At 31.6% G+C, this 18,608-nt stretch overlaps 1 protein-coding gene across 1 annotated transcript; it reads right to left on the reverse strand.

The window, feature by feature from the left end:
* Nucleotides 1-1,310: 1,310 nt before the first annotated feature.
* On the reverse strand, nucleotides 1,311-17,360 carry LOC132726962 (uncharacterized). The gene is made up of 3 exons (XM_060712379.1): nucleotides 16,887-17,360; nucleotides 9,198-9,419; nucleotides 1,311-2,442 (listed from the first exon to the last, which is right to left on the reverse strand). Exons 1-3 carry the CDS (start codon nucleotides 17,191-17,193, stop codon nucleotides 2,219-2,221), a joined length of 753 nt encoding a protein of 250 aa, XP_060568362.1. The 5' UTR covers nucleotides 17,194-17,360; the 3' UTR covers nucleotides 1,311-2,218.
* Nucleotides 17,361-18,608: the final 1,248 nt, after the last annotated feature.

The raw sequence follows: 18,608 nt of genomic DNA on the forward strand, positions 1-18,608 counted from the left end.
TAAAAATATATCCATAACAACATCGAATCAAACCAATCAATTCAAATGGTACTTGGTCTTTTCTTTTCTCAAAAATAAAATATTTGAATGGCAAACATGCAAGAAAAAGAAGATCCCGAAAGGAGTAAGTAAGATTTCTTTTTATTTATCAACACAATTTAGGTCATATGGCGCCCAAATAGGAAACATGATTTTGGCTAAACTAGGGCGTTACAAACTTAAAGCAATACAAAGTGTCAAAACCATCTCCCCTGCTGGCTGGAGCTAAGAAATGCATAGACTCCAGTAATTGGAATACATTTAGTCGCCTATTACCGATCACGCAGGGTTAAGCTGTGGTTTCAATTCTCATTATTCAACTCGTAAAGACAAACCCTAAGCCACAAGGGGCAAATCAGAAAACGCAACCCCAGACACACAAAGCCACTCCAGCAGGACACCTAGAAGGGACCGGGGACATGAAGATGTTCAATAAACAATGAACGCCGGAGAATTCCTTGTGGATGAAAAAAAGATCAAACAAGAAAGGGTGCCATGTAATGAACGCATCCCTTAGCACAACCCAGCAACACAGGACACCGAGAAGAAGTCCAGCAGGATACCTAACAAAATAAGGACAGGACACAAGTTAAAGCACAGACGGGGTGTTAATTTAAATACCTCAAAGTTGCATGTACGAGGAGACATTTCACAGCCGCCACACGGTACACACAGCACGATTGAAATCATAAAAAAGACCAATAAGACAAGGCGACGTTAATGGGATGCACTCCCCACATAACCCAGCCACACAAGTACGGCACCTAGAAGGCACCGAACAAAGTCAATGGGGTATGCGAACAGGACATGAGCACCGTGTATATCCAGTAACGCAGAAATGTGCAAATAGCGCTGGAATTATGCAAAAGTAACACAGAATTGCGCAATTTAGTGGCTAAAACGAGCACCGCGATAAGAAAATGAAACAATATTTTTATTGTACACCGAATTGGAAGAAATGAGTTAGCTGAGACATTATGCTTTAAACCTCATCAAAAATATTTCCATGAAAGTGTTTATTTTTCAAGAACATTCGTGAAAATGACGACCTGACTAGTGTATTGATGGCGATTTTTGGTCTGTTAATAACTTTAACTACAATAAAGTACATATTACTTTATGAGCTTTTATATTCGGTGTAACTGAGACATTTTCCAATCTACTCGTGTCATATAATACGTAATTTAGCAGATAAAACGTAATTGAGACCATTTTACGAGGTAACGCCGAATTTGTGAATGAAGGAGGTTATCTCATTAAAAGTCGCTAAATCCTATTCTACCAGCTTCTTTCTATGGTTATACAAAACTTTTAGTTTGACAAATGTCTTACGTATACAGAATATGAAAAAAATAAAGTTTTAAATGTTTTAAATGTACATATTCATTTGAAAAAATACAACAAAAAAATCACGTTCAAAACAGTAATCAGGTTGTCTTTCTCACGAATGATCTAAAAAGTAATAATTACTAACAAAAATTGTAATGCTGGTTTAAGTATAATGTCGAAGCAGCCGTATGTGCTTATTCATTTCTTTAAATTTGATTTAGAATAAAATATTTTGGTTCGTTTACTTTCTGTGTTATTCGTTTTGGCGATAGCGTTGCACAGATTCGGCGTTACTTTTACGTTAATTGCACATTCCAGCGTTATGGGATATGCACGGTGATGAAGGAGGGCAACAAACAATGACCGCCGGATGAAAATATAACAACGTTGAATGCATAAACAGGAAAGGGGAGTTTATTAAAGTAAAAAGGTGTCAAATTCTGTCCAAATCAATGCTAGACGTGCGGGGCACTTTTCTTCGAAACATCACTTATTAAATTATGAGAACCAAGATCAACAAGTGCAAGGCAACGTACACAGAACGTAGCCCCCGGGTCAACCCAGCCACACAAGCAGGGCATCAGAAGCCACCGAACCATAAACGGGAGAAGACACATGTTTTCTAACATAATCAATAGTCTCCCTATAGAAATGATAAAACAACAAGGAAAATAAATGGTTTCCATTCCAAATAATAGTAATTTTATGATAGATAATTCTTGTTTAAAGATTTCATTTCAATTTAATCTCTTCTCGCATGTAATGTGTTTTCTTTTAATTTCTCCCAGTCAGGATCACTACCTTATGCATTGTTTTGCTTTCAAATTGAAATGTTTTGAAACCAAATCCTTTACTTTGGGGGATAAACAAATACTTCACATAAGCAAAAAGCTTCCGTATCCTTGTTTATTCTCAGGAATCTACCAAAGACGGTGTTTTCACATGTTACTGTTAAGATGAAAGGATGTGTGTAAGAATCCGGACCATAGTATGAGCCACACAATGTTCCTTTACCATTAATGACATCGTCACGGCTGTTACACACCGTCACTGTGTAGGTAGCATGGTTTGCCACTGAAAAATGAAGACATATTAACAACAAAAGGAAAGAAACAGAATCCCTAAAGAACGAAGAAAAAGAAAGATATCATTAAATGAATTGAAAACTGAATATTAAATATGTTGAGAACACAAGTTGTTATTATATCAGAATTTAAAAAGATACGAGTAAGTATGTTTTACCCGGAAGTTGAAATGTTTAATCCTTTTCACATCAAAGTCTACCAAAAGGGAGTTTTAAAGCAACCTTAAGCTATGAGATATGTTAAAATATGTTATTTTGCGATAAATCGTTTCATATAGTTGCCAAATAAAAATAATTAAGGTGGAAAATAAAAAAAATGAAATCAATAAAGAATTAAGAAACCACTCGATGCCTCTAATATACCTGTCCTCTCTCAACTCATGTTTGTTAATTGATTTTCGTTTCCCGATCTTCTATTTTTAGAAACTGACGTCACTGGCGCGTTATGAATAGCTCTCCGTACGCTGTTTTGAACAGTGATATGATGCATTTTTCCAAAATAAAATTATTGAAATATTTAATAGTCTGGAACAACACTAAATTTTTTTTCAAAATAAAAATAAAAGCTAAAGACTGCTTTAAAGTAAATTGGTAAAATTATCCCCATTCATTTCATGTCTAAAGAGCTTCGTTGCTTGTTTGTATATACGTAGGATGTATCTTTTCATTTTCGTACGTGTTATAACCTGATACCATTTTCTTTGTTGGATGAAATATCATTTGAACGTGTCTTTTTAAAACAATAAAGAACGCGACTTTTAAAACGGTATTCAGCTTTTAATTATTATCTTCAGGAAAAACAATTCTGTGTAGTTACAAGCTAAGTGATTAGGGGCAATATTGTCTTTGAAAAGTGAATCATAACACTGAAAGCTTTCCTGAAAACAGCGTCTGAAAAGGAAAGGTGTCGGTGGCGTTTGTTTATATAAAAGAATACCGGTAACACGGGGGAGGAAGTGTTACACGAAGGATGGAGTTCTTATGATAACTTGTTTGGAGTTCTTATGATAACTGTCACGGGGTTCCTGGAAAACGTTACGGATTTCTGTGGAAAACTTTTCTATGTACTTGGAGAACTCGCGTAAAAAATGGTTATTTTTAGCTTTAAATGGGGAGTTTGAGGTGCTTAATTAAACTTTGATAATTAAGCTTGCGCTACATATTGTAATAGTTTCAGAAAAAAAATCTTTTAGTTCATATTTCGTCGCCGTTTAAAAAAATCTGGTAGTTTTGAGAAAAATTCCCGAATTACTCGCTAATTCGTTCATATTGACCTTTTCATTTGTGATCTTCTTCGTTACTATACATAATCACCTAATTATAGTGGAGAGTTGCAAACATAAAGCCCGGGCTAATAAATGTATACCCGATTTTTCAAATGTTACGGAGTTCTTGTGATATAACCAAATTTTTGTTCAAATGATAAGCGTTGTTACAACCAGTTTTGCAATAAAAACGAGTTTCGCAATAATTTTATTGCAAAACTCGTTGCGTTGACATGATTTTATTGCAATTTGATCACAACCGGTTTTGCAATAAAAACGAGTTTTGCAATAAAATATTTTTTCTATCGTATTTTATTGAGATAATACAAAAAGGCATTATAAAATTTATCTATGTATATTAGGATTGACATGCAGGGATTATTTTCGGGAATAATGAATATATAATGCTCAAACAATAATTAACATTCTATATTTCATAAGTTTTTTTTTTAATTTTTAATATATATATGATGAAAGAATGATCATCATGAAATATCAGGACATGTACATTTATAACAACAACTGTATTTTTGGAAATTCTTGTGCTCAAATTTCTGTGATAAACATACATGACGTTTTAATAATGTTTTAACTTACCAGTTCTTTGAAGAAAGAACAAAAAACGAGTTTCGCAATAATTTTATTGCAAAACTCGTTGCGTTGACATGATTTTATTGCAATTTGATCACAACCGGTTTTGCAATAAAAACGAGTTTTGCAATAAAATATTTTTTCTATCGTATTTTATTGAGATAATACAAAAAGGCATTATAAAATTTATCTATGTATATTAGGATTGACATGCAGGGATTATTTTCGGGAATAATGAATATATAATGCTCAAACAATAATTAACATTCTATATTTCATAAGTTTTTTTTTTAATTTTTAATATATATATGATGAAAGAATGATCATCATGAAATATCAGGACATGTACATTTATAACAACAACTGTATTTTTGGAAATTCTTGTGCTCAAATTTCTGTGATAAACATACATGACGTTTTAATAATGTTTTAACTTACCATGTTCTTTGAAGAAAGAACAAAAAACGAGTTTCGCAATAATTTTATTGCAAAACTCGTTGCGTTGACATGATTTTTATTGCAATTTGATCACAACCGGTTTTGCAATAAAAACGAGTTTTTGCAATAAAATATTTTTTCTATCGGATTTTATTGAGATAATACAAAAGGCATTATAAAATTTATCTATGTATATTAGGATTGACATGCAGGATTATTTTGGGAAATAATGAATATATATAATGCTCAAACAATAATTAACATTCTATATTTCATAAGTTTTTTTTTAATTTTTAATATATATATGATGAAAGAATGATCATCATGAAATATCAGGACATGTACATTTATAACAACAACTGTATTTTTGGAAATTCTTGTGCTCAAATTTCTGTGATAAACATACATGACGTTTTTAATAATGTTTTAACTTACCAGTTCTTTGAAAAGAAAGAACAAAAAAAACGAGTTTCGCAATAATTTTATTGCAAAACTCGTTGCGTTGACATTGATTTTATTGCAAATTTGATCACAACCGGTTTTGCAATAAAAACGAGTTTTTGCAATAAAATATTTTTTTCTATCGGATTTTATTGAGATTATACAAAAGGCATTATAAAATTTATCTATGTATATAAGGATTGACATGCAGGGATTATTCTGGAATAAATGAATATATAATGCTCAAACAAAAATTAACATTCTACATTTCATAAGTTTTTTAAATTTTTAATATATATATGATGAAAAATGATCATCATGAAATATCAGGACATGTACATTTATAACAACAAACTGTAGTTTTGGAAATTCTTGTGTGCTCAAATTTCTGTGATAAACATACATGACGTTTTTAATAATGTGTTTTAACTTACCAGTTCTTTGAAGAAAGAACAAAAAAACGAGTTTCGCAATAATTTTATTGCAAAACTCGTTTGCGTTGACATGATTTTATTGCAATTTGATCACAACCGGTTTTGCAATAAAAACGAGTTTTGCAATAAAATATTTTTTCTATCGGATTTTATTGAGATTATACAAAAGGCATTACAAAAATTTATCTATGTATTATAAGGATTGACATGCACGGATTATTTTCGGAAATTATGAATATATTATGCTCAAACAATAATTTACATTCTAAATTTCATAATTTTTTATTTTTAATATATATATAATGAAAAAAATGATTATCATGAAAATATCAGGACATGTTCATTGATAACAACAACTGTAGTTTTTGGAAATTCTTGTGCTCAAATCTCTGTGATATACATACATGACCTTTTAATAAGGTCTTAACTATCAGTACTTTGAAGAAAGAACAACAAATTTATCTATGTATATTAGGATTGACATGCAGTGATTAGATTCGGAAATAATGACTGTATAATGCTCAAACAATAATTTACATTCTAAATTTCATTTCATTTATTGTAAATGTACATGTCCTAATATTTCATGATGATCATTCTTTCATCATATATATTAAAAGAAGAAAAAACTCTAATGAAAAATAGAATATAAATTATTGTTTGAACATTATATATTCATTATTTCTGAATGTAATCCCTGCATGTCAATCCTAATATACATAGATAAATTTTATAATGCCTTTTTGTATAATCTCAATAAAATCCGGTAGAAAAAATATTTTATTGCAAAACTCGTTTTTATTGCAAAACCGGTTGTGATCAAATTGCAATAAACTCATGTCAACGCAACGAGTTTTGCAATAAAATTATTGCGAAACTCGTTTTTTGTTCTTTCTTCAAATTACTGATAAGTTAAGACCTTATTAAAAGGTCATGTATGTATATCACAGAGATTTGAGCACAAAAATTTCCAAAACTACAGTTGTTGTTATAAGTGTACATGTTCTGATATTTTATGATAATCATTCTTTCATCATATATATATAAAAAAAATTTATTGCAAAACTCGTTTTTATTGCAAAACCGGTTGTGATCAAATTGCAATAAAATCATGTCAACGCAACGAGTTTTGCAATAAAATTATTGCGAAACTCGTTTTTTTGTTCTTTCTTCAAAGTACTGGTAAGTTAAGACCTTATTAAAAGGTCATGTATGTATATCACAGAGATTTGAGCACAAGAGTTTCCAAAACTACAGTTGTTGTTATAAGTGTACATGTCCTGGTATTTCATCATAATCATTCTTTCATCAGATATATATTAAAAATAAAAAAAACTTATGAAATTTAGAATGTAAATTATTGTCTGTGCATTATATATTCATAATTCCCGATTATAATCATTGCATGTCAATCCTAATATACATAGAAAAATTTTATAATGCCTTTTGTATAATCTCAATAAAATCCGATAGAAAAATATTTTATTGCAAAACTCGTTTTTATTGCAAAACTGGTTGTGATCAAATTGCAATAAAATCATGTCAATGCAACAAGTTTTGCAATAAAATTATTGCAAAACTCGTGTTTTTGTTCTTTCTTCAAAGAACTGTTAAGTTAAGACCTTATTAAAAGGTTAATAAAAAATTATGAAATTTAGAATGTAAATTATTGTTTGAGCATTATATATTCATTATTTCCGAATATAATCCCTGCATGTCAACCCCTATATACATAGATAAATTTTATAATGCCTTTTGTATAATCTCAATAAAATCCGATAGAAAAAATATATTATTGCAAACTCGTTTTTATTGCAAAACCGGTTGTGATCAAATTGCAATAAAATCATGTCAACGCAACGAGTTTTGCAATAAAATTATTGCAAAACTCGTTTTTATTGCAAAACTGGTTGTAACAAAGCGTACTATGCTTCATAATGATTTACACACTTATTGACTAATAAAATACGCTTAAACGTGCCATGATTAAGCACAAAAACACACTGGCAGTAACAAAAAGTTATCATAAGAACTCCAGGACAAATTTTGAGTTATCGCAAGAACTCCGTAACATTTGAAAAATCAGGTATAAATTTATTAGCGTGGGCTTTATGTTTGCAACTCTCCATAATAATTAGGTAATTAAGTATAGCAACGAAGAAGATCACAAATGAAAAGGTCAATATGTACGAATTAACAAGTAATTTGGTAATTTTTCTCAAAACTACCAGATTTTTTTTCAAAAAGGCGACAAAATATTAACTAAAAGATTTTTCTGAAACAAAATACAATTTGTAGGGCAAGCTTAATTATCAAAGTTTAATTTAGCACCTCAAACTCTCCATTTAAAGTTAAAAATAACCATTTTTTACGCGAGTTCTCCAAGTATATAGAAAAGTTTTCCACAGAAATCCGTAACGTTTTCCAGGAACTCAGTGACAGTTATCATAAGAACTCCAAACAAGTTATCATAAGAACTCCATCCTTCGAGTAACACTTCCTCCCCCGTGGGTAAACGAATCGATTAGAACTGAGAGTGGACCGACAGATTAGAGGTACCGAAGGTTGTCCTTAGTGTTTATATGAATTTTATCGGCGAATTTTATAATTTTCCATCTAAATTCATAAGATTTGATATTTAATTAAAACGATTTATCTAAAAATAACATAATCTAACCTTTATTCTAACTTTATCGGAAATTTTTCTATATAAACAAAGAAGGCCCGAAGCGTGCATTATTTTACAACAATGCACTCGCCTTTCTTATTATCTCCATGTGTATTTTCACATTTTGTTTGAAAAATCTGATAAATAAAAAACAATTTTTTGTCGAATTTTGTTGTGAAAACTATCTAAAATGAAAGAAAATGGTCTAACTAAGAAAATGAATCCGAACACCAATATCTTTAATTCAGTCGTTAACGCTGTACAGACGTTTAAAGTGTTGTTTACGTGACGTCACAATGTAGCGCCAAACAGCACATGCAAAACAATCAAATCAAGTGCGCTATTTTAATGTCGCAAACGAGTTAAGTTTTACATTTATTTCACTTTTAAAAATTTATATTTCGCTTGAAAAGTTATAGAGTGAAATAAAATAAACAAAGTTTTATCAGCATTTTCAAAATTCGTTATTCTCAAAATGTTTCTACACACGGTAGATTTATCGACAGTTTTTTTCAACCCACTGGAACAGCCTTTAAAGAACGTTTCCATGGGAAACTCTGAGGCGAAAACAAATTTAACCAACAAACATATAGTCCAACTTTATAATAATAATTATATTTTTTCTTGACGTGTTAGAATGGAAATAGATATTAATTCTTCGTGCATTATTGTATAATAATGCACGTTTTTCGTTCAAATGCTTTGTAAGGCCTATCGGCCTTCGTGATTATATTACTACGCATTTGAACTCAAACCGTGCATTATTCTACAACAATGCACTCAGAATTTATATCTATTTCCTAAACAAAGCTTTAAAAAGATGCAATTTTCACAAAACAAATATCATGGCCTGTAAGAATTAATTTATATCCAGCATTTGACTTTTGCCTTTTTGATAATGATCTTACCGGTATGATCGCTCCTCAAGTAGATTTTCACTTCCTTGACAGGCCCAAATGCACCAAAAGCTACTGCCCAGTAAGAATTTGTGCCTGTTAAGTGAGCGCAATCGTTTTGTTTTGCATTATTGTTAATGTCTCCATCAATGGCTTTGTCTGCAGTTAACGGGACTCCATTCCAAACAAGCGTTGTCGACTGCCATGCTTCTGCGTCTTTCAAAATGTCTACATCTACAAAAGGAAATGATTATAGCATTTAACGATACAAAACATCTGAATCTGGCGCCTGTTGCGGAGTGGTAAAAATTCAACACACTGGCTATTCACCGCTGTGGGTTCGAATCGCGCAAGGGGTTATTTAATGTATGGAATCTGTCAAGCTAGCTTTGTAAGGTCGGTGTTTCGACTCAAGTGCCCGCTCGTGCCAGAAACACTGCACAGAAGGATTGTCAAGGACTTTTACTACCACAAATGCCGACCTAAACAGCGTTAATTCACCCCCACCCCCCACCCCCCCCAAAAAAAAAAAAGAAAAAAAAAGAACACATACAGTCATTAAAATATGAATACAAGCTCAAAAGGGAAGGTCGTTATTTAATGAACTCATCCCCAACACAGGACCGTCGGCAAAGAACCATGCAGGACACCAAACAGGACTTGTGACATGGACAAAACAAGAACGTGTTTGTTAAACACAAATACCCTCGGCTCAGATTCTTTTCAGTAATAATTCAATAAATGTTTACCCATTCACGCAGTTAAGGACGGAAAATTGCCAAAAAAGTTATAAACACAGATATGTAACTTGACAGGGTCATTGCATTTTGTAATTGTAAAAAATATAAGTTAGCAAGTCATTGCCAAGACTTGTGATTAACTTGACAAATATTCAGCTTTATCAAATAGCAGTATCTTTACAAGTTAATGCAGGACTTCTTTCCTTGAACCCAGCAACCCCAAACTCCATCCGAACTTAAAAGGACAATCTTAGGAATGTTCCTTTTTAATATGAGACATTTGTAAAAAAAATATACAACGGCTGTTTAAAAAAATCTATTGGTCTTTGTATCTCCCAGTACTAGTACTAGTACTACTCAATCCAAAGGAAGAAGACCATGCAAGTTATCATCCTACCAAATATAAAAACATCAGTCAAAAAGTAAAGGCTGTTTAAGCAAACATGTAGAAATTTTTCTGACATCCTTGACCTAGACACATTGACCCAAACCTCAAACAAAGGGAAGAGTACCATGTAAGTTATTTTCTTTCCAAAATATGACATACATTTGTCAACAATTAAAAATGTTGCTGCAATGCAGCAATTGAGAAGCTCCGCGCAAAAAAAAATACCTTACCGCACAGGTCATTTTCTTTTTAGATTAAGTGCTATTGTACATTTTTCCGAATGTTTTGTAAATCATTTAAATTTGCATAATAATACTTAAGATACAGTAGTTTGATATTTCAAGTCCAAGTTAAATAGTGAAAGTAGAATACACACTGGAATGAAATATTTAGGATGAATTTCAAAAAGACCAAATTCGGATTTTTTTGTAATACGCGTTAACAAAAATAATGGTTCATTAAAAATCATAAATAAATTTGAATGGCATGTTGATATATTGAAACATTATTTATTAATGGAAGACTGTTACCCGAATTTGAGACAGGTATGTGGAAATCATGTTCATGCGAGTCAAAGATATAAAAGCTACATGTACTTGAAATTGATGATATATAAAGAGCTTTGTTAATTGATTTAATGCGAGATTCAATCTACTATTTTGTTGAATTGCTTTAAAATCACCGTCCTATCAATAAACCCATAACACTTCATGTAAAAACTGCAGGCGAAAGTTTCTGTTGTTATTGGGCAAATTTACATTACATTCAAGCCACCATAAAACCGATTGCCTTCAAACAAAACAGAATCAAAGATTAATTTACCGGAAAGAACCTAAGGAAAAAACAATTTCAAAATTATAATACTTTGATATAATAATTCGAAAAATTACTCTTTTTTTTCGATAAAGTTCTAAAGAGTGCAATTTATTGTTGAATATGTTTGCATTTCATTTCACAGTTCGTTATTACCATAGCGTGCGACACGAATTGACCTTTTTTCGAAAACCTAGCTAAACACCGTTTTCCGGTATGTTATGGATTAAGCTCTGGGGAATTACTCCAAATTAAGTACATAACACATTTACGTGATATTTCTATTTTTCTATCATTATGTTACCGTTTAAGGTGAAAAAAATTGTTGTGTTTGAAAATTATCAATATTCCTTTAACATCTATTGCAAATGTTTCAAAAAATAAATTGTTTATAATTAAAATTAATAAAAATAGTTTTTAAACAGCCGTAGTGGAATCCTCCATAATAAATAAGGTATTTTTCTGCGTAAACTTGTATATTTACTTTATTTTTTATGGAATTATTCATATAATGATATTTGATTATTTTCTTACAAAGAAATAACTGTTTTATTTCACTTTAAAAAAGCCAAAAACATCGAGTTCGTTATTACACTCCATTAGGTGATTTCCCCAAAGCTATGTACAGAAAGTACAGAATAAAACTACTTCTATAAATAGATTTTCGGACATTCACACAATCGCAACTACTCTGCCCTTTCCGTCAGTCTTAGGATAAGGACCTCGAACACGAATAGTATGGGTCTAACCAACGCTAAGAAACTAAACATGTAAACAAATAGTAATTTAATGCTGGGAGTTATTGACAAGTTTATTTCCAATATATGTAGTAAAAGTCCACCAAACATAAGTGAATTCATAGAATTCATAGCTACAAAAGCAAACAATACATTATTTATATATTTATTATTATGGTTGTAGAAACCGAAAGTACAAGAAACCAACCTGTCGACATTTAGTCGGATTTGTTTGAAGTTGAACATCAGTGGGCTTATTTAAATTACAAATTGTTGTCAGACATATTTTCAAGCATACGAGTACCGGAAGATACATTAGATGTCAGATAAATGCATTCGTTTTACATTATCTCTGTTTACATCTGAAACTACGTGGTAGAACTACTTTAAATCCGTATTGTTTCCGAGGTTATTATAGATAATAGCCGAGACAGTTCCGAATGACATTTAGGTCATCTATTTATAGCTTTCGAATTCATGTACAAACATAATCAACTGTGTCCTACAGAATAATTAGTAATTTCCTGTAGAAGATACAAATGTAAGAAATAAATTACCGAATTTAAGTTTATTTTTTTCTTTTGTCTTTTATACTGCCTTGGCGGGAAATTTGTTCCCGTTCTCAATCATTTATATGACATGTTGCGAATCACCGAAGGGGAAACCAATATATGACTTTACATAATACAAATCGAAAGGAGTTCTTGCTTCCTAATTTATTTTTAACTGTAAATCGAAGGGTTTAAATGAAAAAAATCCACGGACAAAAATAGTCAACACAAATAGCTCTGTGCTGTGGGCGTTGAGCTGTATGTAGGCAAAAATGTTTAAAAACAATTTTAAGCACTGGTGACCATGATCCAACTGACCCCTAACTCCATCCAAACGAAAGAATACCATGGACGTTAATTTCCTATCAGCCATAAAATACATCTGTCAGGAAATAAATGCTATACAGACAAAAGCATAAAAATATATATTTAGCACTGGTAACCGTGTCCAAACCGTTCCAAAGGAAGAATACCATGCAAGTAATCTTCCTACCAGATATGAGACACATTTGTCAATAAAAAAGGCTAAATAGGCAAAAGTGTAAAAATCGTTTTTTAATCACTGGTGACCTTGACCCACTCCTCCTTCAGTCAGAAGGAAGAATACTATACAAGTTATTTTCCTACCAAATACGAAAGACATCTGTCCATAAATGAGAAAGGTTTTAAGAGCAAAAGTGTAATAATCTATTTTGGCTTTGATGACCTTGACCCAACTGACCCCTAACTACATACAAAAAAACACAACTTTATGTTCCTACCAAATATAAGAGAATCTGTCAATAGGATCAGGTTAATACACCTGTACAAAAGTAAGAATCTATTTTGACATTGGTGACCTTGGCCTCGACCTTGACCCAATGAATCCTTGATAAACCCAAAGGTAGAGGACATTTATTAGCAGTTTGTATGTAACACGAATGACATCAACTAAAAAATAAAGGCTGTGTGAGCAAAAAGGTTTAAATTTGTTTTATAGACAATTGACCTTAAACCTAGAGGCTCCTTACTTTAAAAAATAATGGATCCTTTAAGGTATCCACTTACCGAATATGAAAGATTTCATTAAATAAATGAAGTATAAGATAAATCCAACAGGAAAATAACTGGGGAGATTGGATGACACTGCTATTTTACTTGGCAATGTCATGTACTTTGTATTCAAAAGTAAGTGTTGTAATTATAAAGCCATTCGTATAGATAGAACTTATATCCAAGTTGCCTTTTAAGTTAACCAATTATTCATTTTCTTAGTGCTGAAAAGGGCAATAACTTGAAAAAATGAAATACATAGTTATATAACTTGCCCAGATCATGAACTATGCGTAGAGTATCAAGTGTGTAAAGTATGAAGTCATTGGTATTGGTAGAACTTGAAAAAAAATCCAACTTGCTGTTTTAGGTTAACCTCGTACGGACAGACGGACGAACGAACAGACGGACGATTCAATTATTACACACAAACGGACGGGATGTCATTTCAAAATATACAAAACAGGAGATCATACGAACCTACAAGGTATTTTAAAATGAAAATTAATTAAAATACACACAAAAGGATCGATTTCGAGAAGCAGCAGTCTTAGAATACGCATTAGTACTGTTTATTGCATTTTGCAAAACGTAAACGTATATCTTGTAAAATGTAAATTATATAAATTATAAATTATATAAATCATCACTCAGCAATTGTTTCATACTATTCACACTAGAAAACACCCACAACCAATCATTTTATATTATTCTCTCTTACCTGAAATCAAACTTTCAGAAAGCGATAGCCGAGGATAAAAATATGTAACATTACTTTATTAAACACTTCTGGTAAAATCCAAGTAACCATAGAAAAGTTTATAAGAAGATTGGTCAACATATGTCTACTAGTTCATCGTCACTCGCTGCATTTCTTGCTTGGACGCTCTTTGATGCTTTGCATCAATGCTTTTCTTGTATACCATTATATTGTATCTGTCTTTACATGTATGTATATGTTTCTTTTTGGGTAATAAAATATGTTTTAAATCAAATCATCCGTCCATAAAACATTATAAACATCTTCATCATATTTGATCAGATTAACAAGTCAAGTTTCCTTGATTATTTTGACTTTAAAAATTGGTATGTTTTTTCTTCTTTGTTACTGTAATATTTGTTATATTTGAATGTTTTTTAAAATATTTTTCACTTTTCTTCTTTGTCACTATAAATGGTATTTACTCTGGACTTAAGGTAATTGTTCTTTGTCATCACTAACATCATGTATAATAAGGTTTATAAGTCTAGCATTTTTATTTAAAAACAATTTTAGTTTAAGAAATTTAACTTTCACAAAGGTTATGTTCTGATTGAGGTTTAAAGGTGTTCCTTCTTACTGTCAATCCCTAAAAGACTGTTTCCTAATATTCATGTTTAAATGTTGAATTCTGCTTAAGCCAGTGCTAGAGGGCGTGGACGGTAGTTTGCACTTTACAGTACCGTCCATGAACAGACTCAATCAAACCGAGCCTGCAACATTTTCAATTAGGTTGTGTTGGGCGTTCTTTAGGGATTCTTATTTATCTCTTTTAAAGAACTTGGAACTTTAACAACAAATTTACTTAAAAATGAGAAAATTTGAAACATTAGTTATATACACATTCATTCTTAGAAAAATTGACCTTTTGATACATATTAGGCTAGTAAACCTTACAAAATACTATGATACAAACATCCTAAGAACTAAAATAATATACATGCCTTCAAAAATCGCCTAATGAATTCAGAATGTTAGAGGACTTTCGAAAAGACTGTAATACTTTGATTATTGCTTGTTTATAATAGCACAAAGCCATTAAAGCGCCATGCCTCCATATTCATGTCAATATTCATGAAAATTTTAGAAATGTATTTAAAAGTAAAATATTGTGAGGTAAACAAATAAACTAATTAACATATTGCTATCGGCACTTACAATCTAAGAAAATTACCAAATAGTGGTTAACATATGCAAAAACATGAATGTTTTTACCTTTCTTAAAATATAAGTACATTTTTCTCAATATTGATTTTCTCGAAATATTTTGGCTCATCTGGCATTCAGCTTTAAAGACTGTAAATTAAGTAGTGGTAGTACATTAACGTTCTAGCCAGATAAATTAAAATATTTTATTATATACTTTTGAATAAAATATTGAGAAATATTGATGAAATAAAATGCGCATTTTCATTTTCATATTTTCGCTTTAGAAATTTATTTTTCATTGCAGTAAAACATATTTTTCGAATTATTACTGGTGCCTTGACGGACTACTGACTTCTTAATTCAGCCAATACACAAAATTTAAGGTGAAGCCTTTCAAATTGTAATGTCAAAAAGAAGAAAAATGTTCATAATAAACTGAAAATTCAAGTTTCTTTCTATAAATACAGGGTTTATTTTCATCTTGTGGTATGAAAATTATTATATTTTACTCGCGGCTACTGCCACTCATGAAATATTTATTTTCATACCACTCGATGAAAATAAATCCTGTATTTATTGAAAAAAAAACTTTAACAGCCTCCATTTAATGACATATATAATGTCGCCAACACTTTTAATTAAAGCTATTTTCAAGAATAACAATTATATGTAAGCATAAATTACCAAATTCATTATAATAAACTAGAAAAGTATGAGCGTATGATTTAATGCCAATATTTGGAACGCTTGATGTGGGATAAAAATAAAGACATGTATGTTCTCATGAAAATACTATTGGTGGCCAAGAGAAAACAGAATCTCTTAAGAACGCCTTAAGACAGCAAAATTGAAAATTGTTAAAGACACTGTTTGATTGATCCTGTTCATGGACGGCAGTGGATATTGTTGCAAACTACCGTCCACGTCAATCAAAATGGGATGGTTGAAAATAATACGGTTCCTTTTAGACTTACAAATGGTCATTATTTTCGTTCAAATACCACGTGGCCTATCACGTGATTTGTTACGTTATGGCTTTTAGGTGTTAATGACATTTTACTTTTAGCAAAAGCATTTTCGTACAAGAACACCTACCTGGTGCAAGGCTTTAAACCAATAGTGTTTCCCGGTTATATCACATTAGTGTCGTTTTTGTTTTGGATCCTTCTAGCTCCTTGCCACTTGTTCTTGTGGGGATTGCGTTCATTCATTGCTGATCTTGTTTATCATATTTTTTAACAATAGAAACGGGCAAACCTTTTGCACCCAGTTAAAATTTTCAGAATATTTTAAGTCTATAAGGCCTTGCACCAGGTAGGTGTCTTTAAATTACGAAAGTTAAATGAAAATCAACCTCAGATTTGCCGCTTTGTTTACATTCTTGTCTGCCCAAGCAATTGCAAAACCATGACGTAACAAATCACGTGATAGGCCACCTTGAAATAATCAGCATAAAATAAATAAAAATCATCTGTAATTAGTTATGAACATTACATATCAACAGCATCTAGATGGTAACTATCAATCTTACCAAAGGTTCTCCGAAAATAAATATTCCAACCGGCCTGTGGAATGCCCGTCTTCGTTCCGTCGAGCGGATAGTAGTCGGTAAGAACACACGTCTTGTTACCTTTGTGATAATTCACAGATAAACAACCATACGTTTTGTGGCATTTGAAAACGCATACTTGTTCTGAACTTTGAAGAAGCGTTAGTATTTCATTACCATTTATCTCATTTTGTGAGTATAATTCGTACATTGCAAATGTATCTTGTCCGTGTAAGCTCGCGTATTGTAATGATAAAAAGAAATAAATTAAGTGAACAAAATCAAACATCGTATTTTATGATAAATACACATAAAACACATAAAAGTTTAAACAATCACAAGTCACGCTTTTTCGTACAATGTTTCACAAACTATACCAATAGTTATCAAACAACGACATCGGCCTTTCGACAGAAACAGAAATATGATAATACGCCTTTTGCGCTACTCAGACTCTTGCCGGGAAATATCTCGTGCATGTATGCGTAATAAGCTTTCAACTGCATTATTATTTGTTTATTATTCAATATGCCAATATGCCTAAATAAATAATGAAGACATATTGATTCAAATTTTAAATTTCTGTTTTCAAAGGGTTTTAGATCGCAGTTATTAAATAGAAGCAGTATCTATGCCTTTAACACATCATTGCTTTGTTCTCGTTAGACAAACATGTATTTTCACGTGAATGAGCAATTCAAGTAATAATTTGAGCCGTGTCATGACAAAACAAACATAGTGCGTTCGCGACCAGCATGGATCCAGACCAGCCTGCGCATCCGCGCAGTCTGATCAGGATCCATGCTGTTCGTTAACCAACCCTATAACAAGTAGAGAATCTGATAGCGAACAGCATGGATCCTGATCAGACTGCGCGGATGCACAGGCTGGTCTGGATCCATGCTGGTCGCAAACGCACTATGTTGGTTTTGTCGTGACTCGGCTCAGTTATACATTACATGCAATGACTGACTGAATTACATGTATGCAGTATTTATCACCTATTCCTACTGCGTGACAAACGCGATGAATGCCTTTTTTGGCATATTTTTTTTTGTATTTGGTAATTTACGTGTATTAAGTAGCGTTCGTAATATTTTACCTACTAATTCATTATTCAAACTTTTCATGAAAATTAGCGTGAATCTGAATGCATGCTGCCTTAATTTATTGTTGTTCAATGCACTTGTTCAAGTTCTTGAAAATAGAATGGTGAACTACATAAGCGGCCTGTAATTTGTTACAAAAACAAGGAAAACAGATACTCTAAAATGTCCAAAAACATAAAGTTATCAAAAATATCGTTAATAAAAACATGCGAGATCCTCGATTCAATTTTAGATTCAACACTTTTTAATGTATAGTGCTGGATTTCTCAAAAAAGTATTTACATTTGAATTTATATGTGATACCGAGGCACAACACATTCCTCATGCACTTTTTTACTACATGTATATGCATTAGGGAAATCTTTACATTGTCTTTCATTTGACATTCTGAAATATGACCTTGACCCCCAAAATTCACAAGCCACTACTGCATTATGGCAAAGTTTAAATGTAAATAAACTAATAATCATCTACTTCTATTCCTACTATTTAGTGTAATATTAATGCGGTGGCAAATCATTTTTTACTCAAACACATTTACATTCGGGCGTTTAGTACCCTTGTGGTGCTCTTGTATAATAGTTGCTAGGGTACT

Source organism: Ruditapes philippinarum, unplaced genomic scaffold (genome assembly GCF_026571515.1).
Source record: "Ruditapes philippinarum isolate M1 unplaced genomic scaffold, ASM2657151v2 ctg2177_1_1_1_1, whole genome shotgun sequence".
Taxonomy (NCBI): Eukaryota; Metazoa; Mollusca; class Bivalvia; order Venerida; family Veneridae; genus Ruditapes; species Ruditapes philippinarum.